The 26901-nt window shown below is 45.5% G+C and overlaps 1 protein-coding gene across 1 annotated transcript; it reads left to right on the forward strand.

Moving 5' to 3' along the window:
• Positions 1–26901, forward strand: WNT5B (Wnt family member 5B). The gene is made up of 4 exons (XM_056846957.1): positions 1–137; positions 1899–2146; positions 13115–13407; positions 26004–26901. Exons 1-4 carry the CDS (start codon positions 7–9, stop codon positions 26460–26462), a joined length of 1131 nt encoding a protein of 376 aa, XP_056702935.1. The 5' UTR covers positions 1–6; the 3' UTR covers positions 26463–26901.

The following is a 26901-nucleotide window of genomic DNA, read 5'->3' on the forward strand; positions in this document are numbered from 1 at the left end:
AGCCCGATGCGCCCCAGCCCGGCGGCGCAGAGGCGCGGGAGCGGCGGGGCGCGCACCATGCCCGGGACGCGGCTGCTGCTCCGGCTGGCTCTCCTGTGCGGCTGCACGCAGCTCCTGGCCGAGGCCGGCTCCTGGTGGTGAGTGAGCGCCGTCGGCTTTCGCCCGCCCGCCCGCCCGCCCCCCGACTCTTGGGGCGAGAACGCGCGGTCCCTTTAGCCCCCTTTCAGCCCTGTTTCGGCCAGGATCGAACGCGCGTTCGGCGAACCGCGTGCGTTCGATCCTGGCCGAATCCTGGCCGAAACAGGGATTAAAGGGGGATAAAGGGACCGCGCGTTCTCGCCCTTTGTCCTCCGCAGATGCGGGGCGAGGAGGGACCCCCGGAGGGGCAGCAGGCGCGGGTGGGGCGCCGGGCCGCCTCCCCCCGCTCTTGGAGCGCACAAGGGGACCCAAACTGGACACCTGGAAAGTTGGGTGGGTGGGAGGGAAGTGGCTGATGGACACCTGGAAAGTTGGGTGCGGGGGTGGGTGGGAGGGAAAAGGCTGATGGACACCTGGAAAGTTGGGTGCGGGGGGTGGGTGGGTGGGAGGGAACAGGCTGATGGACACCTGGAAAGTTGGGTGCGGGGGGTGCGTGGGAGGGAAGAGGCTGATGGACACCTGGAAAGTTGGGTGCGGGGGTAGGTGGGTGGGAGGGAAGACACTGATGGACACCTGGAAAGTTGGGTGCGGGGGGGGTGCGTGGGAGGGAAGAGGCTGATGGACACCTGGAAAGTTGGGTGCGTGGGGTGCGGGGGAGGGAAGAGGCTGATGGACACCTGGAAAGTTGGGTGCGTGGGGTGGGTGGGAGGGAAGAGGCTGATGGACACCTGGAAAGTTGGGTGCGGGGGTAGGTGGGTGGGAGGGAAGAGGCTGAAGGAAAGGCTGGGTCCTTCCCAGAAGGTCGAATCCCTGCCTCCCCCTTGTTCTGTTCCGCTATCGTTCCGTTTTCTCTCCCCCCCCCCCCGGCTCGGTTGGAGGTCTGTCTGTCCCGCGGGTCCCCAGCGCCTTGCCCAGAAGGCAGCCCCGTTAGAAGCGATGGGAGCCGCTCCCGAATGAAAGGGGAGCCGCATGTCAGCAGGCCAGCTCGGTGGTTTCGGAACCAAAGTGTTTGGATAGAGACCTCCGCAGAGCCAGCGTGGGGTAGTGGTTAAGAGCGGTGGACTCCGATCCGGAGAACCGGGTGGGTTTGCCCACTCCTCCACGTGAAGCCAGCTGGGTGCCCTTGGGCTAGTCACAGCTCTCTCAGCCCCAGCTACCTCGCAGGGTGTCTGTGGTGGGGAGGGGAAGGGCAGGTGATTGTGAGCCGGTTTGCGTCTCCCTTAAGTGGTAGAGAAGGTCGGCATATCAAAACCCACTCTTCTTCTTCACTTGGCGCTCCTGTCTGTCCCTAGGGAGATCCTTGAGAGACCAGAGCCAGGGCAGTCCCCCCCTCCCCCAGGATCATGAGTCCCTAATTGCGTCTGTGAATGGGGGGGGGGTTGTTTGCTTCCTGACAGTTCATAGGAAACTGCCTCTTTCCTGGGGTAATTAATTCCAGAAGAGTAGCTGTATTTGTCTGTGTATCTGGTGGAGGCGGCTGTTGCCTAGAAAAGGCTAACTAATGAACCACTTTGGGTCCCCCTGCCCTAATTAGGGAACTCTCAGCTTCTTTCCCCTTTGATCTAGAGAGTTTCCTTTATGGTTTCTCCATGTAGGTTTTCTCTAATCCACTGTGTTCTTCATTCTACTAAGATACACAAGAGCCTCAGAAACTAAGTGGGAGCCCCTTGGGTTCGCTGCGAGAAAGAACAGAGGGACCGCCAGGGATCGGATCTTCTTTTGGTTTCCTCCCTCACCGTGCTTTCTCCCCCTCATCTCAGGTCCTTGGCGATGAACCCAATCCAGAGGCCAGAGATGTACATCATAGGAGCCCAGCCTGTGTGCAGCCAGTTGCCGGGGCTCTCCCCGGGCCAGAGGAAGCTGTGCCAGCTCTACCAGGAGCACATGGTGTACATCGGGGAAGGCGCCAAGAACGCCATCAAAGAGTGCCAGTATCAATTCCGGCAGAGGCGGTGGAATTGCAGTACAGTGGACAACACATCTGTGTTTGGCAGGGTGATGAGCATAGGTAAGAAAAGGGGACATGGCCAGATGTGTGGCTAGTGTGCAAAGGCACAGAGGGGTGTGGGAGGTGTTCAGAGCAAAGCTCAGGTGAAATAGGGGCTCTGTGAGCCAGGACATCAGAACGATTGTGATGAATATGAAGGGGAAGGGCTGGAAAATGATTAGCAGGGGGAACATAGTGCAGAATGCAAGGGTGGCGCTGGTGGTGCATCCCTGTACTCAGACACACAGGGATGCCTTTGTGGGGGAAAGTCAAGGGAAAACCGATGTGTGTGACAAAGGTTTTGAGAGCAAACCTCAAGAGGGGTGAAGCTTTGGGTAAGGAGCATCAAGAGGAGGGATTATAATTCTAGAAGGTGCTTTCAAAGGTTAGCCCAGTCCCTAATTCTGCAATGCCGAACTGAAAGAATCTCCTCTACCAGATATCAAAGCATGACAAACTCCCTCTCTAGTCTCAGTCTTTATCTGAAAGTCTATAAAACACTTATGAAAGTTGTACCTGGAATCACAGCTCACCACCTGGTTGAATACAAAGGACAAATGGGCTGAACAGAGACCATGAGTCATTGCGGCTGTCTGTAAGCCCCTGCTTGTCAATGTGTCCTGTATTAGAAGTGTGAAAAGTTTTCTGATTAGGGACTGTCTTGTCTGATGTGACTAAACTATTTGCATTGGAAATTCCCCTGTTGCTCCCTTGCTGTGTAACTGCTACATTCTGCCTGATGCACAGCTTTGTGTAACCCAAAAGCTTGCATGCTTGGAACAATGAATTGATTGCGTTTGCAAAATGCAAGTAAAGAAACATTAACCTGCTACTTCACCCAAGATGATCTTCCTACGTGGACATCACTGCCAGGCTGGAAAACCACATGTGCATTTAAAACATGTTATAGCATGTGTCTATTTCATGCCTTGTACCCTCATGGAACAGCCACCAATTGGGACATCCCTATATATGCATGACTATATGGCAAAATAGAAATATGTGCGTTTTACAATATAGAGACAGTTTTCCCATACAGAAGTGATAACCGTACAGGAAACTGTATTGTGAGAACCAGCTCACAATAGTAATGCATTATTTGCTTTCTTACCTATTTTGTATTTTACCATTTATTAGCCATAACCCCCTTTCAGGTATTATGTTTGACCGCACATACAGGGATAATGCACTACTTGTAAATATCCCAATACAATCAATTGGGGTTTTTTGCCTGAAGGGGGGCAAAGTGCATATTTTTATCCTCGGTACTAAAGCTGGAATTTATGTGTATTGCCCTTTACAGACAAAATGGCAATAATGCTTATTGGGAGGATCACATGTAGTGTGTCCTCCCTAAATGTACAGTCATAATGCCTTAAGAGGGCTATAAGTAATATTTAAAATGAGATGTGCCAGCGCTCAAGACTGCAATGGAATTCTTAACCCTTCACTTTAGTTTGTGCTTGGAGGGGTGGGTGGGAAGGATGCATTTTGCATATACTTCAATGCACTCTTCATTATGCTTTTTAGTGTTTATCAGCATCACGTACCAGGGTTTAGCACGGGCATTGAAAACAGATTCCCAGGTTAAGTTCTGGTTGTTGCTAAGTCTTGTAATAAAATAAGTGTAAAAATCTTCATGAAAGGGGATTCCAGGGTTTTTACACAGTGTGTAAGTAGCTGCAAAAACTCACTGCCACAGATTGTAGTGATGGCTGGTAATATGGCTTTAATAGAGGATTACAGTCATGGAGGGCAAGTCCGTCAGTGGCTGTTAGCCAATGTGGCTGAATAGAACCTCCATGTTTACAGGCAGAATACCTCTGAATACAAGTTGCTGGAAGCCACAGTAGGGGAGACCTTGCACTTTAGGTCTTCTAGAGGCATCTGAGTGGCCATAGTATGCAACAGGATGGTGGAGGACATGGACAATTGGTCTCATCCAGCAGGGCTGTCCTTATGTTCTTTGGTCTCCTAATCCATTGTCTGCATCTGTTTCAAGGGCAAGCACATGTTTGAAACTCTGGGGGTGGGGGGTGAGAAATGGCTGATCAGGAGCGCAGTGGGGAAATGGCCTTTAGGGAAAGGGTAAGCACACGTCCACTGTTAAAAATCACACAGTCATCCCAGGAATGGCGCTTCTGTTTACAAAAACAGTGACGGAGTTTTGTAACATGTATTTGCATACAGCTGCCTTAAAGGCTTGGGATTTCTTTCCTTGCCTCCACTCCTAGTCTTAAGAGTTGGCAGAGGAGGAGAATGTGTGGGGGTGATCCCCTTCTTCAGAGAAGAAGGCAGGCATCAGATTGGGGTGGTGGGCAGAATGTACAGAGGCAAATGTATTGGTCTGGCACGTATGGGGTGGGGGAGATCAAGAGTGCCAGTGGAAATGATACCCACGGGGGAAACCTGCAACCAACCCTTTCCTGCACTCCCTTCCTTTAGTTCCTTATTTGTTGCTGAGTTTGACAAGCTGGCCAAGAAATACACACTGCATACTCAATAGAGATCCTGGTTTCTTAAGTGCCACCTTTTTTGTGCTGGTGCCCTCCCTCTCTGCTCCTGCAGCCCCTCCAAAATATGATACAGTCTGCCTCGCTTCCCTTGGCAAGGGAAGAGGGGAGTCTGGAGAATCGCTTTGCCTTCTCCAGCACGAAAGCACCTCCACAGCAGCAGGGAGTCTAGTCCTGCCCAACATGAGAATACGAGGCTTCCCTGGGGTGCCATCTGCTGAGCCGGTAAAGAGGATCATTGACAGGTCATTGCAGTACTTGAATTGAGGTGTGAGGTGGATACATTGTCCTTGGAATCCTTTTGAAATGGAACCCTACAGGGGCAAGAAATGGAGAAATCCGGGCTCAGGTTTGATGTGCCCGGTCAGGATCATAAACACAAGGTGTTAAAATTCCAGTCCCTTCCCCAGCTCCTCCCCTTTTCTCCCCTCCTCCCAACAAGGGCTGCAAAAGGCCCTCCCAGGGCAGTAACAGATTTCCTTAGGAATTGTTTTCACTGTTTGGAGAGTTAAGAGATGTTTTGAGAAAGGGTTGAAAGCCTTTCAGTGCTAGATAAACATCCTCATCCTAAGACTTTTCTTGCATTTGCTGTATGCAACAAGGGAATACACAGAAATAATGAAATGATAATGTTTTATTTTAGGGGACATTTTAGTGAAATTATCCTATATTATTGATTTTGCTATATTCTATTTTTCTCTGAGATCCACAGTGAAAGTGGATTATATTCATAGAAAAATGCAATTAAAACAATACAATAGCACTAAAATGTGTTAGTTAAGTGCCGTCAAGTCGCTTGGGACTCATGGTGACCCTATGAATCATTGTCCTCCAAAATGGCCTATCATTAACAACCTTGTTCAGGTCTTGCAAACTGAGGGCCCATGGCTTCCTTGATCGAGTCAACCCTATCTCATGCTGGGTCTTTCTCTTTTTCTGCTGCCTTCAGCCTTTCCTAGCATTGTCTTTTTCAATGACTCTTATCTTCTCATTATGTGACCAAAGTAGGATAGCCTCAGTTTGGTCATTTTAGCTTCTAGGAAGAGTTCAGGCTTGATTTGATCTAGAGCCCACTTATGTGTCTTTTTGGCAGTCCAGGGTATCTGTAACACTCTCCTCCAACACCACATTTCAAAGGAATCAACTTTCTTCCTGTCAACTTTCTTCACTGTCCAACTTTCACACCCATACATAGTAATAGGGAATATTATGGCACGAATTAACTTGATCTTGGTTGCACAATAATTCACCAATATAAATAATCAAAACGTAACTAGTTAGAAACGTTCAGGTCTCAGGTATGCAATTTGCAGTTTAACATCTGTATGAAATGGTATTCTTAAAATGGGTTGTTTTTTGAGTATTTTTGGGGTGGCTTGGGAATTGATTCGCTCTGTTATATCTCATGAGCAAGTCTAAGCAGGTCTACTTGAAGTCAGCCTAATTTTATTCAACTGGGTATACTCCCAGGAAAGTGTTTTTAGGATTGCAGATACATTTTGTTTTCACTTTAATCACGCTCTGAAGTCTCAATGGAAAAAATAATTTGACCAATTCCTCGCGTATAGTCACATTTGTTTATCCAAGGGGGAAACAAACACACACAAAAACAAGTACCCCAAACAGCTAACTTCCTAGGTCAAGTAGGAAATTTAGCACAGGTTTAGGGCTACTTGAAAGTAGACATATATAATTTTGAGTTCTATGGGTTTTTTAAATTGTCGACCAGATTTTATCAGGTTAAAGTTTACCACAAAACAAGGTTTAAGACAATTGTTACATTGCTTCCAGCGTGGTTTACAAAACAAAGCATACCTGCCTAAAAATCCCATTGAACTAATCAAGGTTGAGCTTTTGTTTCCCGCCTATTGCAGGTATTTAAAGCCTGGGTGTGTCCTTTTGGCATGAGCCAAAGGATGAGAGCCAAAGATCTCTTGCCTGTGACCTTGATAGGCTGCCCCAGCGGATCCTAGACCAGACCAGGCTGTTTTGTGTTTGTGTGTGTTTTCTTACACTGAATTTTGTTTGTTTTGATTTTTTTTTTTACTTGGTATTTTTTTGTAAGTTGTTTTGGCTCCCAGTTGGGGAGAAAAAAACAGGATAACAAAGCCCCTCAAGGCTATTTCAGAGTAAACACATTTAGAAATGTACATTAAATTTTAAAATTTCCCTTTTCCACTTTCCCTCCTGCCATAACAACATTTGGGAGCGACCCACTGCGAATTAAAAGATGTTCCTAGTGGCACTTGTGAAAATGCCTTTAATCCTGCTGGAAAAAACAAAGACTAGGGCCATGATCCAGCAGGGTCACTGGGGTGGGCTGGTGGGGGTACCTGCTGTAAGCACAAACTGGTCAGGAACACAAAAAGCACATCAAAAGTTATGATTACATACATACATTACACCTTTTTTAAAATGTAGGAATGATGGTGGAAAGTGCTTTCAAGTCACAGCCGACTTAGGGTGACCCCATAGGGATTTCAAGGCAAGAGAACCAGTGTGGTATAGTGGTTAAAAGCGGTGGACTCTAATCTGGAGAACCAGGGTTGATCCCCAGTCCTACACATGAAGCCTGCTGGGTGACCTTGGGCCAGTCACAGTTTTCTCTGAACTCTCTCAGCCTCACCTACCTCACAAGGTGCCTGTTGTGGGGAGTGGAAGGGATTGTGATTGTAAGCTGCTTTGAGACTTCTTATGGTTGAGAAAAGCAAGGTATAAAACAAGATATAAAAACAAGCCAACAAGCAGAGGTGGTTTGCCATTGCTTACCTCTCTGTTGTGACCTTGGACTTCCTTGATGATCTCCCATCCAAATACTGACCATGGCCAACCCTGCTAAGCTTTCAAGATCTGACAAGATCAGGCTATCCTGGGCTACGCATGCTCCTCTGATCCTGGAGAGAATAGGTACACATCATGACTAGTATCCATTTTTATGAGTAGCCATGAATAGCCCTCTCCTCCATGAACATGTCCACTCTCCTCTTAAAGCCTTCCAAGTTGACAGCCATCACGTCCTGGGGCAGGGAGTTCCACAATTTAACAATGCGTTATGTGAAGAAATACTGTGTTTTTCCATGTATAAGATGATATTTTTTCCTTTAAAATTTTGCCGCAAAATTGGGGGTTGTCTTATACACAGAAGCCTGCGGTTGCTGCCAGCCCCACCTGTCAGCTGACAGGTGGGGCTGGCAGCAACCGGTTTGAACACCGGCCAGCCAGGGCAACCAGGCGGATAAGACAGTGAGCAGCGAAAGAGGCCAGTGGCCCTGGCCGTCCGGCATTCAAACTGGTCACTGCCGGCCCCGCCCATCAGCTGTCGGGTGGGCGGCGACCGGTTTGAACGCTAGACGCCAGCCGGCCAGGGCAACACCCCCATGTATAAGATGACCCCCCCTTTTTTAACCCAAAATTAAGAAATCAATATTGATTTCTTAATTTTGGGTTAAAAAAAATGGGTTCATCTTATACATGGGAGCGTCTTATACACGGAAAAATATGGTACTTTCTTTTATCTGTTTTGAATCTGTCATCCTCCAGCTTCAGCAGATGACCCCGCATTCTAGTATTATGAGAGAGGGAGAAAAGCTTCTCCCTGTCCGCTCTCTCCATACCATGCATAATTTTATAGACCTCTATTATGTATCCCCTTAACCACCTTCTTTCCAAGCTGTGTTTAAAGTGCCGTCAAGTCGCAGCCAACTTATGGCGACCCCTTATGGGGTTTTCAAGGCAAGAGACTAACAGAGGTGGTTTGCCAGTGCTTTCCTCTGTATAGCAACCCTGGACTTCCTTGGTGGTCTCCCATCCAAATACTAACCAGGGCTGACCCTGCTTAGCTTCTGAGATCTGACGAGATCAGGCTAGCCTGGGCCATCCAGGTCAGGCTTTCCAAGCTAAACAGCCCTAAACTGTTTTCCTTCATGAGTGACTGGCTAAATAAATGCATGTCATCCTTGTAAGCAACTGGGTATGTATGCACAGCCAATAGTGGTAATCCACATAGCAGACTGGGGATTTTTTCAGGGGAATGGAGGTATATGTGTGTCTGTGAAGGATTGGCACAGGTGGCACAAACCCCTGTGCATTTTTTGAATAGGTGTGGTAGGGAGCAGACATTCTTTAGAGGAGTTGGAGGAAATAAAGTACAGGTAATCTCTATCCTGAACATTCTTCTTTTAGAGCGCCCTTTTAGTTACATATGTTCCAGTAGATTGTTCATGCTTAAATATTCTAAGAACTTAAAAACATGGGAAGAGTATTGATGTGCGAGGCCATCTATTTTAGTTCAGCATTCTGTGTTCAGCATCAGCCTTGCAGGAAGCTGACAAGTAGGGAGAGGAAGCCAGCCTCAGAATCTAGTATTTTAGTACTAGATACAGTGTTCCTGAACCCGGAGGCTTCATTCAGCTATCATTGCTAGCAGCCATAACAAGAACTCTTCTCAAATACCTGAACAACTTTCCTCTTTATAGCACTTTCTGTAGGGCATACTCCCTCCCTTTGCCCTCCAGACTGCTGAGGATCAGGCTGTCTGGGAAGAGCCACAATAAAACTGCAACATGAATGAAAAGCATTTCAGCATGAGTCAGCCACTACAGGAGGTCTCTTTCTGCCAGAGCTGCTTAATGCGTAAAAACCAAACAGATCCACACCTCCTCTAGTTTATGCGTGGCCCATCCCATCCTTTGTTTGGATCCAAAGCATGGAGTCAAGACGAGGGCCTTGGGGAAGTCAAATCGAAAGAGCGTTAAGGGAGTGGCTGGTGAAGTAAAGGAATCAGAAACCATCTGTCTTCTCATTGCCAATTCCACCCAAAGATTCCAAATCTTTGGATTTGGAGAAGAGGGTTGCCACATTTTGCTTCAGTAAAGGCCAAGTATTTTTTAAGGTCTTAGATTAAGATAAAGGGATGCAAACGAATTGTCAGTAGCAGAAACAACGTACACTCTGGTGTGCATACCGAGGCTTGGATGAGTGGGCCGAGAACTGCACAAACTGGGGCTCCCCCCATTACACACAACTTTCTGTGACATTCATTCCGTGGAATCTCTGCTCCTTCAGAGTTCTATGTTCAACTGCTTTGCTTGGATGCTAGGACTGATGTTGAGCCCTACTTAACACGTTGGATGTTGTGAAATAATTGTCTACTAGTCGCCTGGCTGAGAGCCAGATTCACCCCTCCTGAAGTTGGCAGGGAGCAGGGAAGCTAGGACTCAGAGTTAAACTATTTAAATTACCACAGCCACGTAGAAAGATGTGTGTATGTGAGAGGCAAGGAGTAAAGGGGCTGAACCCATCCCCCTCACTCATGGTTTACCTCCCTGAAGACTCTTTCCCCAAGTGCCGTTCTTTCAGCTGTGATCATTTCTGGTAATAGAGCCCTGGTTGGAAAGGTGCCCAGGGATGCTGGAAGGGAGATAAGTCAAGGATGGTGGGGGGGGGGGTTTCTGAACTTCTTTGCTTTTGCACCCTAAATTGGTCTTCCACTTACCATCGAACATGATTATAGCAGACCTTAGACCTTCTGCTGCCACATCTGATTGAATCCTCAGGGAAATTTCAGCAATCTCCTGCCTTGGACAAGGGATAGATGGGTGGGTTACATACATACCGAAGTGCCATCAAGTTGCAACCAACTTATGGTGATCCCAGCAAGGGGCTTCCAAGGCAGGTGAGTAGCAAAGGTAGCCTTTCTCTGCAGAGCTTTCCTTGGTGGTCTCCCATCCAAGTACCGACCCTGCTTAGCTTCCATGATCTGACAAGATCAGGCTATACCATACCATTCCACATCCCTAAAGATGGGTGGGTTAGGCTGAGTATAGACCTATCCAGAGGACAGACAGAGCTCCTGCTTAATGCCCTGCAGGCTATGGCTCAAATGAGGATACAGTGAGTCAATCTCTGCTTCCTCTCACTAAGACCATTTTTTTTGGCCTTCTTGAGACAACTTGGGCAAGAGAGGGCTTAGTAACCTCAGAGTTATCTAAGCAAGAGGCAGACACGATAGCTAGTCCGACAGAATGGCTACTCATCTTCTCAGAGCTTCTGACTATGAGCAAGTCTAGACGCTGCACTTCCTAGCTACAGGAATAGGCATCCAATCCTCACCCTGCCTATATAATTCAATAGCGCATGAATCCTGCCCTTCTCAAACTCACATCATTGGCTGCTACCAGTGAGGAACTCACTGTTTGATGCGGAGGGTTCTATTCAATGATAGATTGGAATGGATGGTGGGGAAACCTGCCAATCCCCTTGGTGACCGTAATTTCTTCACCAGTTTTCCTTCGGACCAAACCATGCTGCCATCACATGCCTGAATTTGGAATCTTGCATGACTGTATAGTTAAATTGTGTAACTCCCTGCCCCAGGATGTGGTGATGGCTGCCAACTTGGAAGGCTTTAAGAGGGGAGTGGACATGTTCATGGAGGAGAGGGCTATTCATGGCTACTAGTCAAAATGAATACTAGTCATGATATATACCTATTCTCTCCAGGATCAGAGGTGCTTGCCTATTATATTAGGTGCTTTGGAACAAAGGCAGGACAATACTGCTGCAGTTGTCTTGTTTGTGGGCTTCCTAGAGGCACCTGGTTGGCCACTGTGTGAACAGACTGCTGGACCTTGGTCTGATCCAGCATGGCCTTTCTCATGTTCACTACATCACTCCCACCAAAGGATGCCTTTTGTTGCACTAACTTGAGGTCTATGACTCTTGAAATGTCACATACTAGTCCTACTACGCCATGTGTATTTTGAAGTAAGTACCTCTGAGTTATGGCCAAGGACTACAACCATAAATGGTTACAAAACTGGAACGTGCCAGGTTTATCTCTGCAAACTGACCCTAAGTAAGACTATTGTTATGAGAGGTTGTGTCTTAGCTTCCCCAAAGAAGAGTCATTTGTAGTTTGTGATCACTTCAGGGCAATTAGAGTTGTCAACAGGCCTGGAGAAAAAACCTGTCCCTTTAACAGAGGCTTAATGTGTGGAAATGGGCAGCTGAAGCCTTTCATGGCATAAATATAATCACCAGATAACTAACAAGACATTAAGCCTCTATTAAAGGGACAGGACATTTTTTTTCTCCAGGCAGTTGGCAATCCTAATGGGGACAGTTTGTGTAAAGATATGGGGAGAAATATTGGATGCTACTTGAAAGGAGCTAAGTATAATTCAGCCATTCCCCCTAACATATGGAAGTCTCTACATTTCTGGATTCAAATATTTCTCACAATTTAATCTTGCTCTTTAAAAATAAAAACGGAAACTGAGTATTTGAGTAGCCAAAGAAGTTTTTCACTGGACAACTGATCCCTGCACAGTGGCCACGTTCACATAAAACATTATTTCTGATTAACAAGAATGGTTTAAATGCTTTGTGCTCTGTAACTATAAGGATGGATTGGATGATATTCTTGATTTGTGGTGAGAATCACACAGTGGATGTTTCTGTGCTTAACTGTACAATATTCGTTATTTGCAACAATACTACATATGAACTTAGAATGTGTAAATAAAACACTTATCTGTGTCCTGATTTAGGGCCTACTTCTTCTGGCCTGAGTCCCTTTATGGTAGCAAAAAATGGAAAAGTAGTCTGTGTCGGTTGAGTTGTACAAAAAGCAGCTGCTGAAAATGTAGCGAGATACAACGATAGTTACCTGGACAAATCTGTTTATTTTTTCTTTACTTGTATTTTTCATACTACAGAAAGTGGTGCATGTCTGCATGTGGTATTTATGTGGTGCTGGATGCAGACTGCATGCATGCACAATGGACCCTCAACTGTACTTTGTGGAGGTGTATTGTCTATGCCAGGTATTATGTGAAGATGCATGTGGTCAAGACATGTGCAATAAAGCATGAAATGGAATAACAAGGCTATGAACTTCAGCATTAGAAGTACTCATCTGAATCCATTCCTTAGGAAGGGGTTAAAGTGAGGAAGCAGAAGTATGGAGTTCTCTTTACCAAATACTAATGCTATGGTGCTTGCATTGTTTGTTTGTGTAGCAGTGGGTGCCTCTCTGCTCAAGGTGAGGGGCTGTGGCTCAGTGGTAGAGCATCTGCTTGGCATGCAGAAGGTCCCAGGTTCAATCTCTGGCTTCTCCACTTAAAGGGACTACACAGGTAGGGCATGTGAAAGACAACTGCCTGAGACCCTGGAGAGCCGCTGCCAGTCTGAGTAGGCAATACTGACTTTGATGGACCAAGGGTCTGATTCAGTATAAGGCAGCTTCATGTGTTCATATGTTGTGTTCACAGTGCATGGCTTCTTGCACCAAGGGATTAAGAAGAACTGAAAACTGTAGGACCTTCTCATGCTGAATGTCTTGATAATAGGTAGGGTGCTTAAACGTGTATGCATAGAACTACATCAGCTTGTGCTTCAATCAAGTTGCCTAGAATTTCAGCACTGGTGTCAGCTGAGATTTGTCATCTGACCTGCTCCCCATTCTCCATTCCAGGTAGCCGAGAGACTGCGTTCACCTATGCCATCAGCGCTGCAGGGGTGGTGAATGCCATCAGCCGGGCCTGCCGCGAAGGGGAACTCTCCACCTGTGGCTGCAGCCGGACAGCCCGACCAAAGGACTTGCCTAGAGACTGGCTATGGGGTGGCTGTGGGGACAATGTGGAATACGGCTACCGGTTTGCCAAGGAGTTTGTGGATGCCAGGGAGAGGGAGAGGAACTACGCCAAGGGGTCAGAGGAACAGGCCCGCACGCTGATGAACCTACAGAACAATGAGGCAGGCCGCAGGGTAAGATCACTGGTAATCCTGTCTCTTTTCTTGTGGAAGAGACATGTTTGAATAGTAACAGCTGTGCTGCCTTAAGAAAGAAGCCAGGCACAACAATTTATTTCAACCTAAAAGAATTAACTGGATAGGGTTGCCAACTTTGGGTTAGGAAATTCCTGGAGATTTTGGGGTGGATCCTGGGGGGGTGAACTTTGGGGAGGGGAGGGAGCTCAGCAGGAATGTAATGTCACTCTAGGACTTCAATTTCTCCTAAACACTGTGGTATACCATAGAGTCTGCACTCCAAAGCTGCTGTTTTCTCCGGGATAACTGATCTCTGTAATCATTTGTAATTCTTGGAGATGTTCAGACCTGACCTGGAAGTTGGCACCCCTAGATGAAACGGATCACCCAATGTAAGCACCCAAATGTTATTTATTTCAGTGGGATTAAAGCATACTAACATTTGTCCAAGTGTTGCATATTCCACCTTTTCCTGTTACCACAGGACCACTCCTGTCCGTCGTGCCAGGATATCCCTGGAAATCTCCTATGTGGATGTATTATGCTCATGAGATTGCTCTTCCTGCTTGTTTTTGGGTAGCGAGAACACCTGTGCCTTTAGCATTTATATGGCATGGTGATATTCAATGAGCAAAGCTTTTTCTTGGCATGGAGACGGCCGAGTGCTGCCTGCTGAATTTTTGTCTGATATGCAACAGTTAATACATTTAAGACACTTAACACATTCTAGTGAATGAGGTGTTAGATGAATGCACGTGCTCTTGGTTTCATCATCCATTTTTTCTATAAGGGTTTTACGTTTGCTTTGAGGCGATTCTAATGGCATGAGAATATGAAGAAAATATCTGTAGGTTATTTTGCACATTTTTTCCATGTAGTAATTACGCAGCTTGGACTCAGAGGCTGTGTGGGTTCTAGGAAAAGAAAGTTGTAGTATTATCTGCATTTTAGTTTTTAGAAATTCTCAGAGCTCCTGCTTCTTCCAGCCAGCACATTAATTACAATAGGAAGTGCTGCATGAATTGTGGTCGCTCAAATGTCATGTACAAATATAAAACTTCCTTATTCTGAGACAGAGCATTGGTCCACCTATCCCAGGGCTTCCTACCCTGCGTGGCAGCAACTCCACAGGGTCAAACTGGACATTTATATGATAATGTGAGACTCACAAACCAGAAATAAGATGAAAGGTTGCGGACAGATGGGTGGTGGCTTCCCCTGCTAGTTCTGCCTTGCAAATGACACAACTCCTCCCTGCAGCTGTTGTGAACTGGCAAATATGTGTTTGGGAAATGTGTGCACTTGAGGTAATGCATAATTCTGCCTTCAGGCACAGGTAATCCCCAGCCTTGCTGTGCTGCACGAAACCTTTACAGCAAGATACCAGGGACTGGACCTAGGCCCTTCTGTATGTAGAGCATGTGGGCTATCCATGACTGGTGCCTAGGGTCGCCAGTCTCCAGGTGGTGGCTGGAGATCTCCTGGGTTTACAACTGATCTCCAGGCAACAGAGATCATTTAGCCTGGAGAAAATAGCCACTTTGGAAGGTGTACTCCATGGTATTATACCCCATTGAAGCCCCTCCCCTCTCCAAGCCCCGCCCTTCTCAGGCTCCACCTCCGAAAGCTTTAGAGGATAAATCTTTTCTTGGCTGTTCCATTCAAACATTGGAGCACTTATTTATTTACTCATGGAGCTCTTTACAAAAATAATGAGAAGGTTATTATTCTCCCCTGCAGCCCTGCCTCCCTAACATAGAGTTGGGAAATACCTGGATATTTTGGGGGGTGGAGCTTGAGAAGGGTGGAGTTTGGAGAGGGGAGAGACCTCAGTTGGGTATAATGCTATAGAGCCCACCTTCCAAAGCAGCCATTTTCTCCAGGTGAATGGATCTCTGTTGCCTGGAGGTCAATTGCAATAGTGAGATATTTCCAACCACCTCCTGGAGGTTGGTAACCCTATACTCCCACCATTTCCTGAACTTTTCCCTCTGAACTTTTCTTTGAATGTTATGCATATCCCCTCCCTGCAACTCTGGGGTAAAGTTGCTGACCTCCTGGTGGGGCCTGGAGATCTCCCGGAATTACAGCAGATCTCCAGATTACAGAGTTCAGTTCTCCTGGAGTAAATGGCTGCTTTGGAAGGGGCTGTATGGCTTTCTACCTCACTGAAGTCCTTCCCCAAATCCCACCCTTCCCAGGCTACACCCCCTAAATTTCCAGGAATTTTCCAACTCAGGGTAAGCAACCCTACTCTGGAATGCATATCTTCAGCAGGTTTTTTAAAATGTTAGTCTTCTCAGGCAGTTCTACTGTCTTTTGCAGTATGGCTACCAATCCCTTTTTATGGGAATAGGACTTGGTCCTGGGTGGAGCGTTTCACAGTGGATTAATCTGTTTAGAAAGGCCCTTCCTTCCTCACTCTTGATGATTGCAGTAGAGTTGACAAGTGACCTGGGAAAAAGTGTCCTGTGCCTTTAAGAGCAGCTTAATGTGATGTTATTTACCTGGTGATCTTATTTGACTCCATGACATGAAAGCCTTCCACTGTCCATTTGTACATGTTACGCTTCTGTTAAAGGGACAGGACACTTTTCTTCAGACTTAACTTCTGTTAAAAATGTAGTATGTTTCACAATGTGTGAAGCATATACTAACTTCTTAAAAGACATTAGTAACACTGTAGAGATATTGTGGAAGGTATTGTGGTTTGTCCTGGTTCCCCACAATATATTTTTGAGATAGTCACACTTTGGGACGAGATGGGAAACTGCACCTCATATTATGAGGCAGAAAGGTATTAAACATCTCTGAGCCTTAGTGATGCTATTGTTGTCAGAATGAGCAAAAAAAAAATTCGGCCTCCATTGTAATTTCTTCTTTAGTGTGTAATTATTTCCATCATCAGTACAAGGGAATGGTCATTAGGTCTTTATAAAGTGCTAAAGTTTGATGTCATTGGTGTTTTTTAATACAAACCCAGATAGCCTATTGACATAAGTGGAGAAGAGATGAAAAGGCAGGGGAAGGGCTTGGAGGGGTCAGAGGGGATATTATAAACTGTACCTACCAGTTGCCATTGCGAGATAACCACTAAAGGAAGTGGTTGGAATTTCAGGCTGTTACCGCACTAGGTATTCCCAGCGATGTATTAAGAGTTTGGAAATGTTATAAAAAATACTGTTCACACTTTGTTTGGCCCCTTTAGCTGTGAAGACGTCTTCCAACCATTTTTTAACCGTGGCATCCAAAAACCCTTTTAAAGCGATGTTTTTTATAACATTTCCAAACTCTTGATACATCACTGGGAATACCTAGTGCAGTAACAGCCTCACTCATCCCAAACCCAACACTAGATGGAAATTCAAATTCTTCTTTCCTGCCTGCATGAGAGAATTTGCAACCTCAGCCCCTTCTTTTCAGGAGACCAGGATTTGCTATGACTGGCATACTAGATTCCTAAGTAGTATTTGTATGGAAGAGTTCTCCTGTCCCCTGCCTCTCCTCTGCAGGTACAGTGATGGACAGAGAATTCTGTCTGACTTTGGTTCTCAGGAAAAGCCATAGGGGATGGGAATAGAATGATGGTTCCTTCCATTTTAGTCACGGTCCTGACCCCATCACTGTTCCACTTCACCTTAGAATATTTCGGGAACCCTGACTTTTAACTTTATTGCCCCTGTTTGTTTGTCTTTGATGGTTATCTCAGCATGTCCTTTCCTTCCATCTGTCTCCTTCTCCACTTGGACTCCATTTCCCCCTTTTCCCCATCACCCTTTTCCTTATCTGTCCCTCTGGCTCTGTGGCTTTTGGTAGCATTCCCACATTGTTTACCAATTCGAACATGTAGCAGGCCTCAATCAGCAGTCACTCCATCCTGTCGTAAGCAAAGCTGAGAGGCGGCCTGGCTAATTAACCACATACGATTCTCCATTCATCCTCTTTACATTCCACTTCTTATGAGAGAAGAGAGTTTGGAAAGGAATTTGAGGTGGAGAGGCTCCAAGAAGGGAGATTTTAAACAATCCCATGACTAAATGCTTACTGACTAACTACAGAAGGTCTACCTTTCTGGCCTAGTTGTCTTAGCTTCCTCTTGATTCTCTTCATCTTGACCATCTCATTCATAGCTCAGTCAACAGCCCTCTCCCCAAATGCCTGACTGGTCCCATCTCAACCAGGAAGGCCAAGGGAAAGCCACTTTGGATGTTAATGCACGGCTGTCCCTTTTAGGTAGTTATCAAGCTCCAGATGGGGCCTGGAGATCTCCCGGAATTACAACGGATCCCCAGACAACAGAGATCAACTCCCGTGGAGAAAATGGCTGCTTTCGAGGGTTGACTTTGTGGCATTATATCCTGCTGACGTCCATTCCCTCCCCAAACCATGTCCCCCAGGCTCAACCTCCAAATCTCCAGGAATTTCCCAACCTAGAGTTGGCAGCCCTATTTCTAGGATATGATTAAAGGGTTGTACATCTAAACATATTATGGGAAGACAGTCCCATTCATTTCTTTTGTTTGTTCTTTTATCTAAGTCATGAATTTAAGGTTATGAAGATTAGCTTGCCTATTATCAAGTTTGCCTCTGGAGTTTGCAACAAACAGATAGTTGTGCTGGGTGCAGAGCTTCACCTTAGCTTGGCTTGTCTGTTCTGGACAGATGTTTTCAATATCACTTCCTCAGATCCAACAGGATAAACTCAGAAGTAATGATGCCACCGACGGGGGATTGAATTACAGCATCATTTAAAAAAACCAACCTGGAATTTGTAAGGAGCAAAATACTGCATAAAAACATTGGGCAGTTACAATAAAATCACAGAAATAAGCACGTGTTTGTTGCTTTCAAATTATACAGTTTAATCATACCATTCAGTAAGGGATATCCAGGTAGACAAAAGTTAGTAATATTATAATATTATGGCCCAAAGTCTATAAAATCACAGTGCTTATGTCCAAAAAGAAAGGTGCAGGGGTTCAGTACTGGAAGCCAAAGGGAAAACTCTAGGCTATGCCTATCTGGAGATGGCACAATTATGCCCTTTGTGGACTGGGCAGTATTTGAGTCAGAACATTTTAAAACTCCTAGCATTTAAATCAGGACTGTGATTAGTTGATTAATCATTCAATAAACATTCTGTGTGACTGAAAAGCCCCCTGCCCTGAGTAACTGAACAGCAGATTTTTAAAAAATGGTCTTTACTCTAAGTACTTATAAAACATAGAAATGGCAAGGGTCATTTTAGATTCTCTCCTGAAGAGAAGAGAGAATGGCTGTTCTAAGATGAAGACATGTATGCATCCTAACAACAAAGTGTGCCTTAGAGCTATTGTTTTTCTCACTAGAAAATTTATGCAAATTTAATCAATATGTTAATCAACTAAAACTCATACAATTAATCAACTTTCTTTAAGTGGATGACAGTTCTAACTTATAGCCACTTAGGCCTTAGGAGGATGTCAGGAAGGCCTGGAAGACTACCAGCACGTATTTTAATTTTGACCCCTTAGCATTATGGCAGATGAGGTCAAAATAAATGAGATCATTGTTTTTCTTAAAAGCTGGCTGGAAAAGAGACCACTCTTGGTGCCCTGCCTAATTAGGTGTAATGGTTCAAGCTACAAACCACAGTCTTCCTCCAAGAGGAGAACAGAAATATATGCATTTGAAATGTTGCTTAAAAGCTATATTTGGCTTGGAAGCTATTGGTGTTTCAGACATATCAGCTCTCCTCACTCTATTTTGATCTGTCAAATGCCATTGTTATAGATATAGAGCACCCCGCTCTAAGATCTAGACTCAGATTAGGTGGCAGACCTCTTTAAATGTGGGTCTGCCGCAATCACTTATAAAGTCGGGGGGGGGGGGGTTGGTCTAGTATTGAGCACAAGGGGAACCTATGTGGGAGTAGGGTTGCAAAGCCCTCCCTGTCCACCAGTGGGCGATGTGGGGTACGTTGCCTGATCCAGGTTGGGAAACTCCTGGAGATTTGGGGTTGGAGCCTTGGGATGACAGGGACCTCAGTGGGGTACAATGCCACAGAGTCCACCCTCAAAAGCATCCATTTTCTCCAGGGGAGCCGATCTCTGTAGTCTGGAGATGAGCTGTAATTCTGGGGCATCCCCAGGCCCCACCTGGAGGCTGGCATCCCTAACTCAGATGGAGAAAAAAATCACCTTGGAGAAAATACTGTAGGGGGATGGTGGAAACACTGATAGAAGGGGAAGGGTTTATCACCCTTCACTGTTAGACTCCTTTTGCTCTTAAAATCAGACTTCTAGTCCCTGCTTTACATGTAATTGGCAAAGATCCTAAAAGAGTTGAATCTGCTGCTATGACATCTAGTTTGGACATTTGATATGGTTTGTAAGTTGAATGCAGAATCAGATCCTCGTTGACTTCCCAAATTCCAGCTCAAAACAGCTGTAAGAGCCATAAGCACAGCCACTTGAGATTGAAACTCATCCAGCAAAAAATCTTATTCAGAGTACAGTGACAACCAATTTTTAATGATAACCAGTTTGAGCATAGATCATAACTGTTAGTGCTGGAAGGAAAAGTTGTGCTAATCTTATACACATGATTTTGCGGTGCCCTGAAGTTACACAGTTTTGACATTTTGTGGAAACTTGAATAAATTTCACCTCAACCCACTGACTGCAGTTTTCACTTACTATTTTGGTTTTAGGATGCATCTGCACTCTGGGTGGTCTTTTAAGGCACTATTTGCTTCAGATTCATGGAGCAGGTTTGGTTACTAAGTGGATCATTCTGAAATAGTCTTTGGCTGTGCTCTATCTGGAACAGTAAGTTAGTGATATGTTGGCCCTCAATATAAAAGAAAAAATGCATTTAATAGATGGAGCAATCCAGTGACCTTTGCATCCCAGGGCAAGACCTTTTTCTGTTTGTTTAGAACACTAAGGCCCAAATTAGTCCATAATCCTGCATGATGCATTTCCTCTGATAATAACACCTCCTCTGTGTCTCCATATCAGTTTCCTTTCCTCATTAGCTCTTATTCTGTGTTCTTTATTATTATAGTTTTTTAAGGTCTGAAATTTTGTTATACATTTGTCAGCCTAAAACTGAAAGGCTCTATCATCAGGGGTGGATTGTCCATTAAGGTAGGGTTGCCAACCTCCAGGTACTAGCTGGAGATCGCCTGCTATTATAACTGATCTCCAGCTGATAGAGATCAGTTACCCTTAAGAAAATGTCCGCTTTGGCAATGGGACTCTATGGCATTGAAGTCCCTCCCCTCCTCAAACCCTGCCCTCCTCAGGCTCAAAAACCTCCCACCAGTAGTGAAGAGGGACCTGGCAGCCCTACATTAAGGTCACCCGGGAATGTCCTGACTCTGGGACAGCCCTGCAAGAAGTGGGTTGGAGCCTCTGCGAGCTGGTGGCCCCTGCAAGGGAGGTAAGAGCTGCCGGCGCTGCCACCAAAAAGTGACCCCCCCCCGCATGGAAGCCAGTGGCCTCTGCTTCACACAAAGTGGACGGGCGTGAAGTCAGTGGGAGCCGCTACTGCTGAAAATTAGCAGACCTTGCAAGGGTGGGGGGAGCTGCTACTGTTATAACCTGGCAGCCCCCATTTCACAGGAGCCAGCATTTGTCCATCACCCCCCCCCCCCCGCACAAGGTGGGTCAGAACTGCTGCAGGCGTGAACCAGCAGCCCAGGTGCTAAACAATGTGGGCAGGTGTGAGCCAGGCGGAAGCTGTGGCAAACCTGCTGCTTCCCTTCCGCCTCCATCTGGTGGCAACGGGGGTGGGGTGGGGGGTGGGCAGGGCCGAGCCATCTTCCTCCTTCCTTCCTCCTTTCTGTCCAGGTTGGGGGAAGGCTTTTTCCAGAACTGTTTTTGCCTGACAGTGCGCCCTTGGCTGTTGTGTGGGCTAGGGTGCAGTTATTTTTAATTTGCTTACATGACAAGAGCAAGAGGGTTTGTTCTCCTCTTCTTGCTGTTCGTCATAATAATTAAAGGCAATTACAGAATAGATATGCTTGGCTTGGGTTGCCAACCTCCAGGTGGGGACTGGAGTTCTCCTGGAATTACATCTGATCTCCAGACTACAGAGATCAGCTCCCCTGGAGAAAATGGCAGCTTCGTAAGGTGGACTCTATGCCATCACATCCCTGAGGAATCCTTCCCCTTCCCCATCTTCTACCCTCCCCAGCCTCCAACAATTTCTCAACCTGGAGTTGGCCACCGTAGCAAGCGCTTAGCCCTCCCTGAAAGTCACGGCCTCTGCCATAGAAGTCTTTTTTTGAATCCCAGATGTGTTGTAGTTATTTATCTATTCTTTTGTAAGGTAAAAATAAATCAATGTATAAACCCACACTATTAAAATGAAACAGATAGCTCTAAAAAAAATCAACAGTAAAGCGTTGAAACAATAAAATTGCCTTATCCTGACCTATAAGTGAAAGTAAAATTAATGCCATACAGCCATCCCTGCTAAGGGTATTCTACATATGTGGAGCCACCACGGAGAAGGCCTTGTCTCTGGTCATTGCCTGCTTGACCACCAAAGGTTGGCAGCACCCAGAGCCAGCTCTCAGAAGTTGACTTTAGGGGAATGGCAGATTATACACAAGTGAGGGAACAGAATTCTGCACATGTTCAGAGGCGCTCTGCTATAATTTCACATCATCTCCAGTGCTCAAAACAGGTATCGTGACAAAGTTTGTGTGAGCTTTTACACAAAATACACTCTAGATATAGATTATAAAATTGGGTAGCTTCTAAGCAAAGTACAGAGAGGAATACATTTAAGGTTTCTTGGCTCTGATTCAGCTTTAGGTGGGAAGAGAACAAATCCTAAAGTGCTGTAGAATATTTACTGGGGTGGGGGGTTTGTTTTTAATCCTCATACTTTTAATGTCTGGAGGCTCTTCTTTAAGGCAGTCATTTCTTTATGCAGATTGCAAGCTTTCTAGGCTGAAAAAACCAGAGCGCTCTCTGCTTTTCACATCCTTTGGAGATGTTATTATTATTATTATTGCTTATTTATTATTTATTTATAACATTTCTGTGCCACCCTTCTACCCAATTTAGGGTCATCTCTGCATGTTGGATTGGTCCCAAAGTGCTTTATTTGTATCACCTGGAATTACAAACCTACTTTAAAAAGTGATTTCGTGATCTACTGTTTAAAAAAACCATGAACTGCTTCCACACAATGCTGATTCCCTATGTAGGTCTTACTGCTGCTGCGAATACAAAGGCGTTAATTGTGGCAATGGAGCACCCACATAGCAATTTCCCCTACACTTTCCATGTCTTAATCCCCCATGGCCACTGTTTTCTTCCCATACCATTGGACGCCTTTATTGAACCATTTTAAATATTGATAATTGACATTATCACTGTAATGTTATAATGGCCTGCCTACTACAGGGGCCTCCAACATTTTTGAGCTTGCGGTTCACCTTTGGAATTCAAACACCGGGTGGTGGGTACGACCACAAAATGGCTGCCGCAGGAAGTGGAACCAGTCACAAAATGTCAGAGAATGAAGTTATCCATAACGGTAATAGTAACGCTTCAAAGTTTCAGGCAGAAGTTCTGCTTGACAAGATGCCTTTTTAAATGGACACCTTGTTTAAAAACATTTTCTTACTTTCACACAGCTTACATTCAGTCACACAGTGAAGATCATTTTGCTGTGGTGGCAGCTGCTGCCAAACCAATATTTTAAAAATATTTTTAAACATCTGCAGAGCCAGTCAGATCTCCAATGGCCAGAAGCCCTGCTGGGCAAAAGCCCCACATGGCACCCACTTTCTAATAACACTTAACAGGTGCCAGGAAAGGCCACACTGGATCTCTGGTCTGCTTTTTGTGTGTGTTTGCTGTCAAGTCACAGCTGACTTATGTCAACCCCTTGTAGAGTTTTCAAGGCAAGAGATGTTCAGAGGTGGTTTGCCGTTTCCTTCCTCCACATTATGACCCTGGTATTCCTTGGAGGTTGCCTATCCAAATACTAACCAGGGCTGACCCTACTTAGCTTCTGAGATCTGATGAGATCAGGCTACCCTGTGGCTGTCCAGGTCAAGTCTGGTCTGCTAGGTCCCAGCTTTCATTAAACAAAATGTAAGTCGCTAGCTCCTTTCGTTGTGGATATAACAGGAAAGGCATATTTCCACAATGAAAAGGGCTAGCCACTTTTCATTTTATATGAAAGCTGGAGAGTCATAGAAAGTAACAGACAGATTGTTATAACATTATAATGCTGTAGCAGTATGTACATTGACATTTTTTTTAGAAGTCCAAAAAAGCTGTGTGGTGGCAGGGGGAAAGGGTTGCCATGGGTGGATGGTGGTCTGAGGAAGGCTGCTATGGGCAGGATCTTCCCAAATGTGTATTCTCCCATTCACATGGCATGCAACCCACTTGGAGTACAATCTTTCCAAAAAGATTGTACCAAACCAGGTTTGGGGAAGATCATGGCAAATCAGGGGGAAACTTGGCAAGCAGACGGCGAGGGCATCACATTGTGCATATGCTCTGTAAAAAAAAATGTTGCCGTTTGGTCGCCAGACCCCCGCAAAACCTCCATGTGGAAGCAGCCATGGGCTATTTGTTTTTATCACCAGACTTTCAAGGCTGTAAAAAAAGAAAAAAAAGGTGTGACGTGGGATTAGAGAAGTAACTGACCACAAGGTGGCATGCAAGCTGCAAGAAGACATGGCACAAGTCTTGTAGCTTCCAGCTGTATTTCTTTTCCCCGGGCCAAACTAGACATAAATGATACACGACCCAACTTCAGTTGTGCTGAATACCAACAAAGCAGGAGTGGGGGGTATTTTTAAAGCACAGTACAAGTAAGCGGAGAGGAGTGATAAACTTTTCTCTTCCACCACCCCCACAACTGCTATTCCTCAGCTGTTCCCTGAGGGGATTTCTTTCAGGCTAGGAGGCCCACCAGGAGAACAACAAAATGGTAGCAGCAGTTTCATAGGGGCACTCAGGCAGGAAAAGAATTCAGCAATCCATCCCTTTCTGCCCTAATACACTTTAGTTCCCCGCCCCCAACCCGACTTTAAAGGGACTCAGTGGTGACTTGACTCTGAATCCAGTAAGCCGTAAGGATGGGGAAAACCACAATCACATATCCAGAGATCTTCTTTAAGCTTCAAAGCATCCACAGGATTTTACTCCAATTTTTAAAAAGGTACAGGGGAAAGTATTAAAAGTCCAACTATCCACAATCACTGCCTTAATTTCTACTCTTCCCACCCATCACTCATAGAACTGATTTTAAGCTTGAAAACAGACCTAGAGAGATCGGATGGCAGCTCATCTGCATCAAATGTAGTTTGACCATCAGTCTTGCAATATCATAGGTTAAGGGCAGGGCATGTGCGGTTTCTCAGGAGTTTTCTGGAGGAACATGTCTGAATCCCTCACCACAAATGGGCAAAAAAGGCAAATTCCCTGAGAAATGAAAAATATTGCCCCAAAGCCCCTTACCTTTCTTTTGACATTACTCATGGGGTAGGTACCACCCAAGTCATTGTAACAGCAGCAAACAGGTGAGATGCCCAAAAAACTGACTGCTCAGCACCATTGGCTGGTCAGACACCCAAGAAAAATGGCTCATTTATTTAAAAAATTGGATCGCTTAATAGCCTCATTGATATGGTCTGTGATGGAAACTGGAAATCTTTGGTAGAGCAATGCAGAAAAAGGTGTTGGTTTTTTTAGTATCAGGTATGATTTTTTTAAGCTTGCTGGTTGTCATTGGGGAAGTCTCTTCAGCCTCATGTGATTTATAAGGGTGTTACGAGAATGAAAAAAAGATGTACATTGTAATTTCCTCTGATCCTCTGGTATAAGACCAGAATGAAATACTACTTAATTATTTGTACAGTGCTTACAGATGTTCAAAGCTCTTCACATACATTAAAGATTGCAATCTTTATAACAATCCTGTAACATTATCATCCCCATATTGTAGATGGAGGTTGATTGTGAGTACATAAAACTAGGAGATAAATGGTGCAAAATAGGTTAAAAAAATTATTACTTAGAATTGAAATTCCCTATGCGTTTCGCCCAAGAGGCTTCTTCAGGGGGATCTGAAATTGTTGCAGTAGTCCTTCAAACGTGTGGCCTTAATTTTATCTCCTGTTGTTGGTGTGGCCCTTTTATTTATCTTTGAGTACATAAAGCTACCCATGGCAGAGACCAGATTCCAACCAGGCACTTCCTGATTTGAAGCTCTCTCTCCTGCTCTTAGCTTCTGTGCTACACCATTCCTCATTTACTAGACAGCAGAGGTGGAATATTTCAGCAGAGGGTTTTAACTAGAGTTGCCAAATCCGAGTTTGGAAATTCCTGGAGATTTGGGGGTGGAGCTTGGGGAGGGGAGGGGCCTCAGTGGGATATAATGCCATAGAGTCCACCCTCCATTTTCTCCCTGGGAACTGATTTATGTTGTCTAGCGATCAGTTGTTATTCTAGGAGCTCTCCAGGCCCCCCCTGGAGGTTAGCAATACTATTTTTAACAGTTCAGACTAAGCAGGTGATTAAACACTTACCTGATCTTGCTCTCCTTTCCCCCCCCCCCCACCCCATCCATAGGCCGTGTACAAGCTGGCTGACGTGGCCTGCAAGTGCCACGGCGTCTCAGGTTCCTGCAGCCTCAAGACCTGCTGGTTGCAGCTGGCCGACTTCCGCAAAGTGGGCGACCTGCTGAAAGAGAAGTACGACAGTGCTGCGGCCATGAGGATCAGTCGCAAGGGCAAGCTGGAGCTGGTGAACAACCGCTTCAACTCGCCCACTCTGGAGGACCTGGTCTACGTGGACTCCAGCCCCGACTACTGCCTGCGCAACGATACCACGGGGTCCCTGGGCACCCAGGGCCGGCTCTGTAACAAGACCTCGGAGGGCATGGACGGCTGCGAGCTGATGTGTTGCGGGCGGGGATATGACCAGTTCAAGAGCGTGCAGGTAGAACGCTGCCACTGCAAATTCCACTGGTGCTGTTACGTGAAGTGTAAAAAATGCACAGAGATTGTCGATCAGTACGTCTGCAAATGAAAGGCCCCGCCAGAGAGCTAAAAATTATATTATATAAATCTATATAAATATATTTTATATATTTGTATAAATAAATAGATGGTGATGATAATAATAATTAAAGAAGCTTATTTAAGAGACACTTTTTTTTTGTTTCCGTTTTAAAATGTTTCCCTTGAGAATGGCTGGCTGCTCCTTTTTATTATTTAATTGGGGAGCAAGAAAAGGGATCTGTGTGCTGGTTCCCTCCCGCCCTTTGTAAATTGCAGCCAGAATAAAAGGGAATCAGGAGGGTCATTGGTGAAAAAGATCTGCCTCCCACTACTTTACCCCAGAAGCAAGACGATGGATGTGTCCCCTCTACCATCTTACAGCTGGAATTCCAATGGATGTGTTGTGCTTTTTTGGACACAATTGGTATAACACCTTAAATGCTCATGTTGATTTCTGAAAGGACATG

Source organism: Euleptes europaea, chromosome 3 (assembly GCF_029931775.1).
Source record: "Euleptes europaea isolate rEulEur1 chromosome 3, rEulEur1.hap1, whole genome shotgun sequence".
Classification (NCBI taxonomy): domain Eukaryota; kingdom Metazoa; phylum Chordata; class Lepidosauria; order Squamata; family Sphaerodactylidae; genus Euleptes; species Euleptes europaea.

Coding starts and splice junctions, on each gene's coding strand:
- WNT5B (XM_056846957.1), top strand. CDS start 7: ATGCGCCCCAGCCCGGCGGCGCAGAGGCGCGGGAGCGGCGGGGCGCGC. Junction 138..1,898: donor GCCGAGGCCGGCTCCTGGTG/GTGAGTGAGCGC, acceptor CCCTCATCTCAG/GTCCTTGGCGATGAACCCAA. Junction 13,408..26,003: donor ACAATGAGGCAGGCCGCAGG/GTAAGATCACTG, acceptor CCCCATCCATAG/GCCGTGTACAAGCTGGCTGA.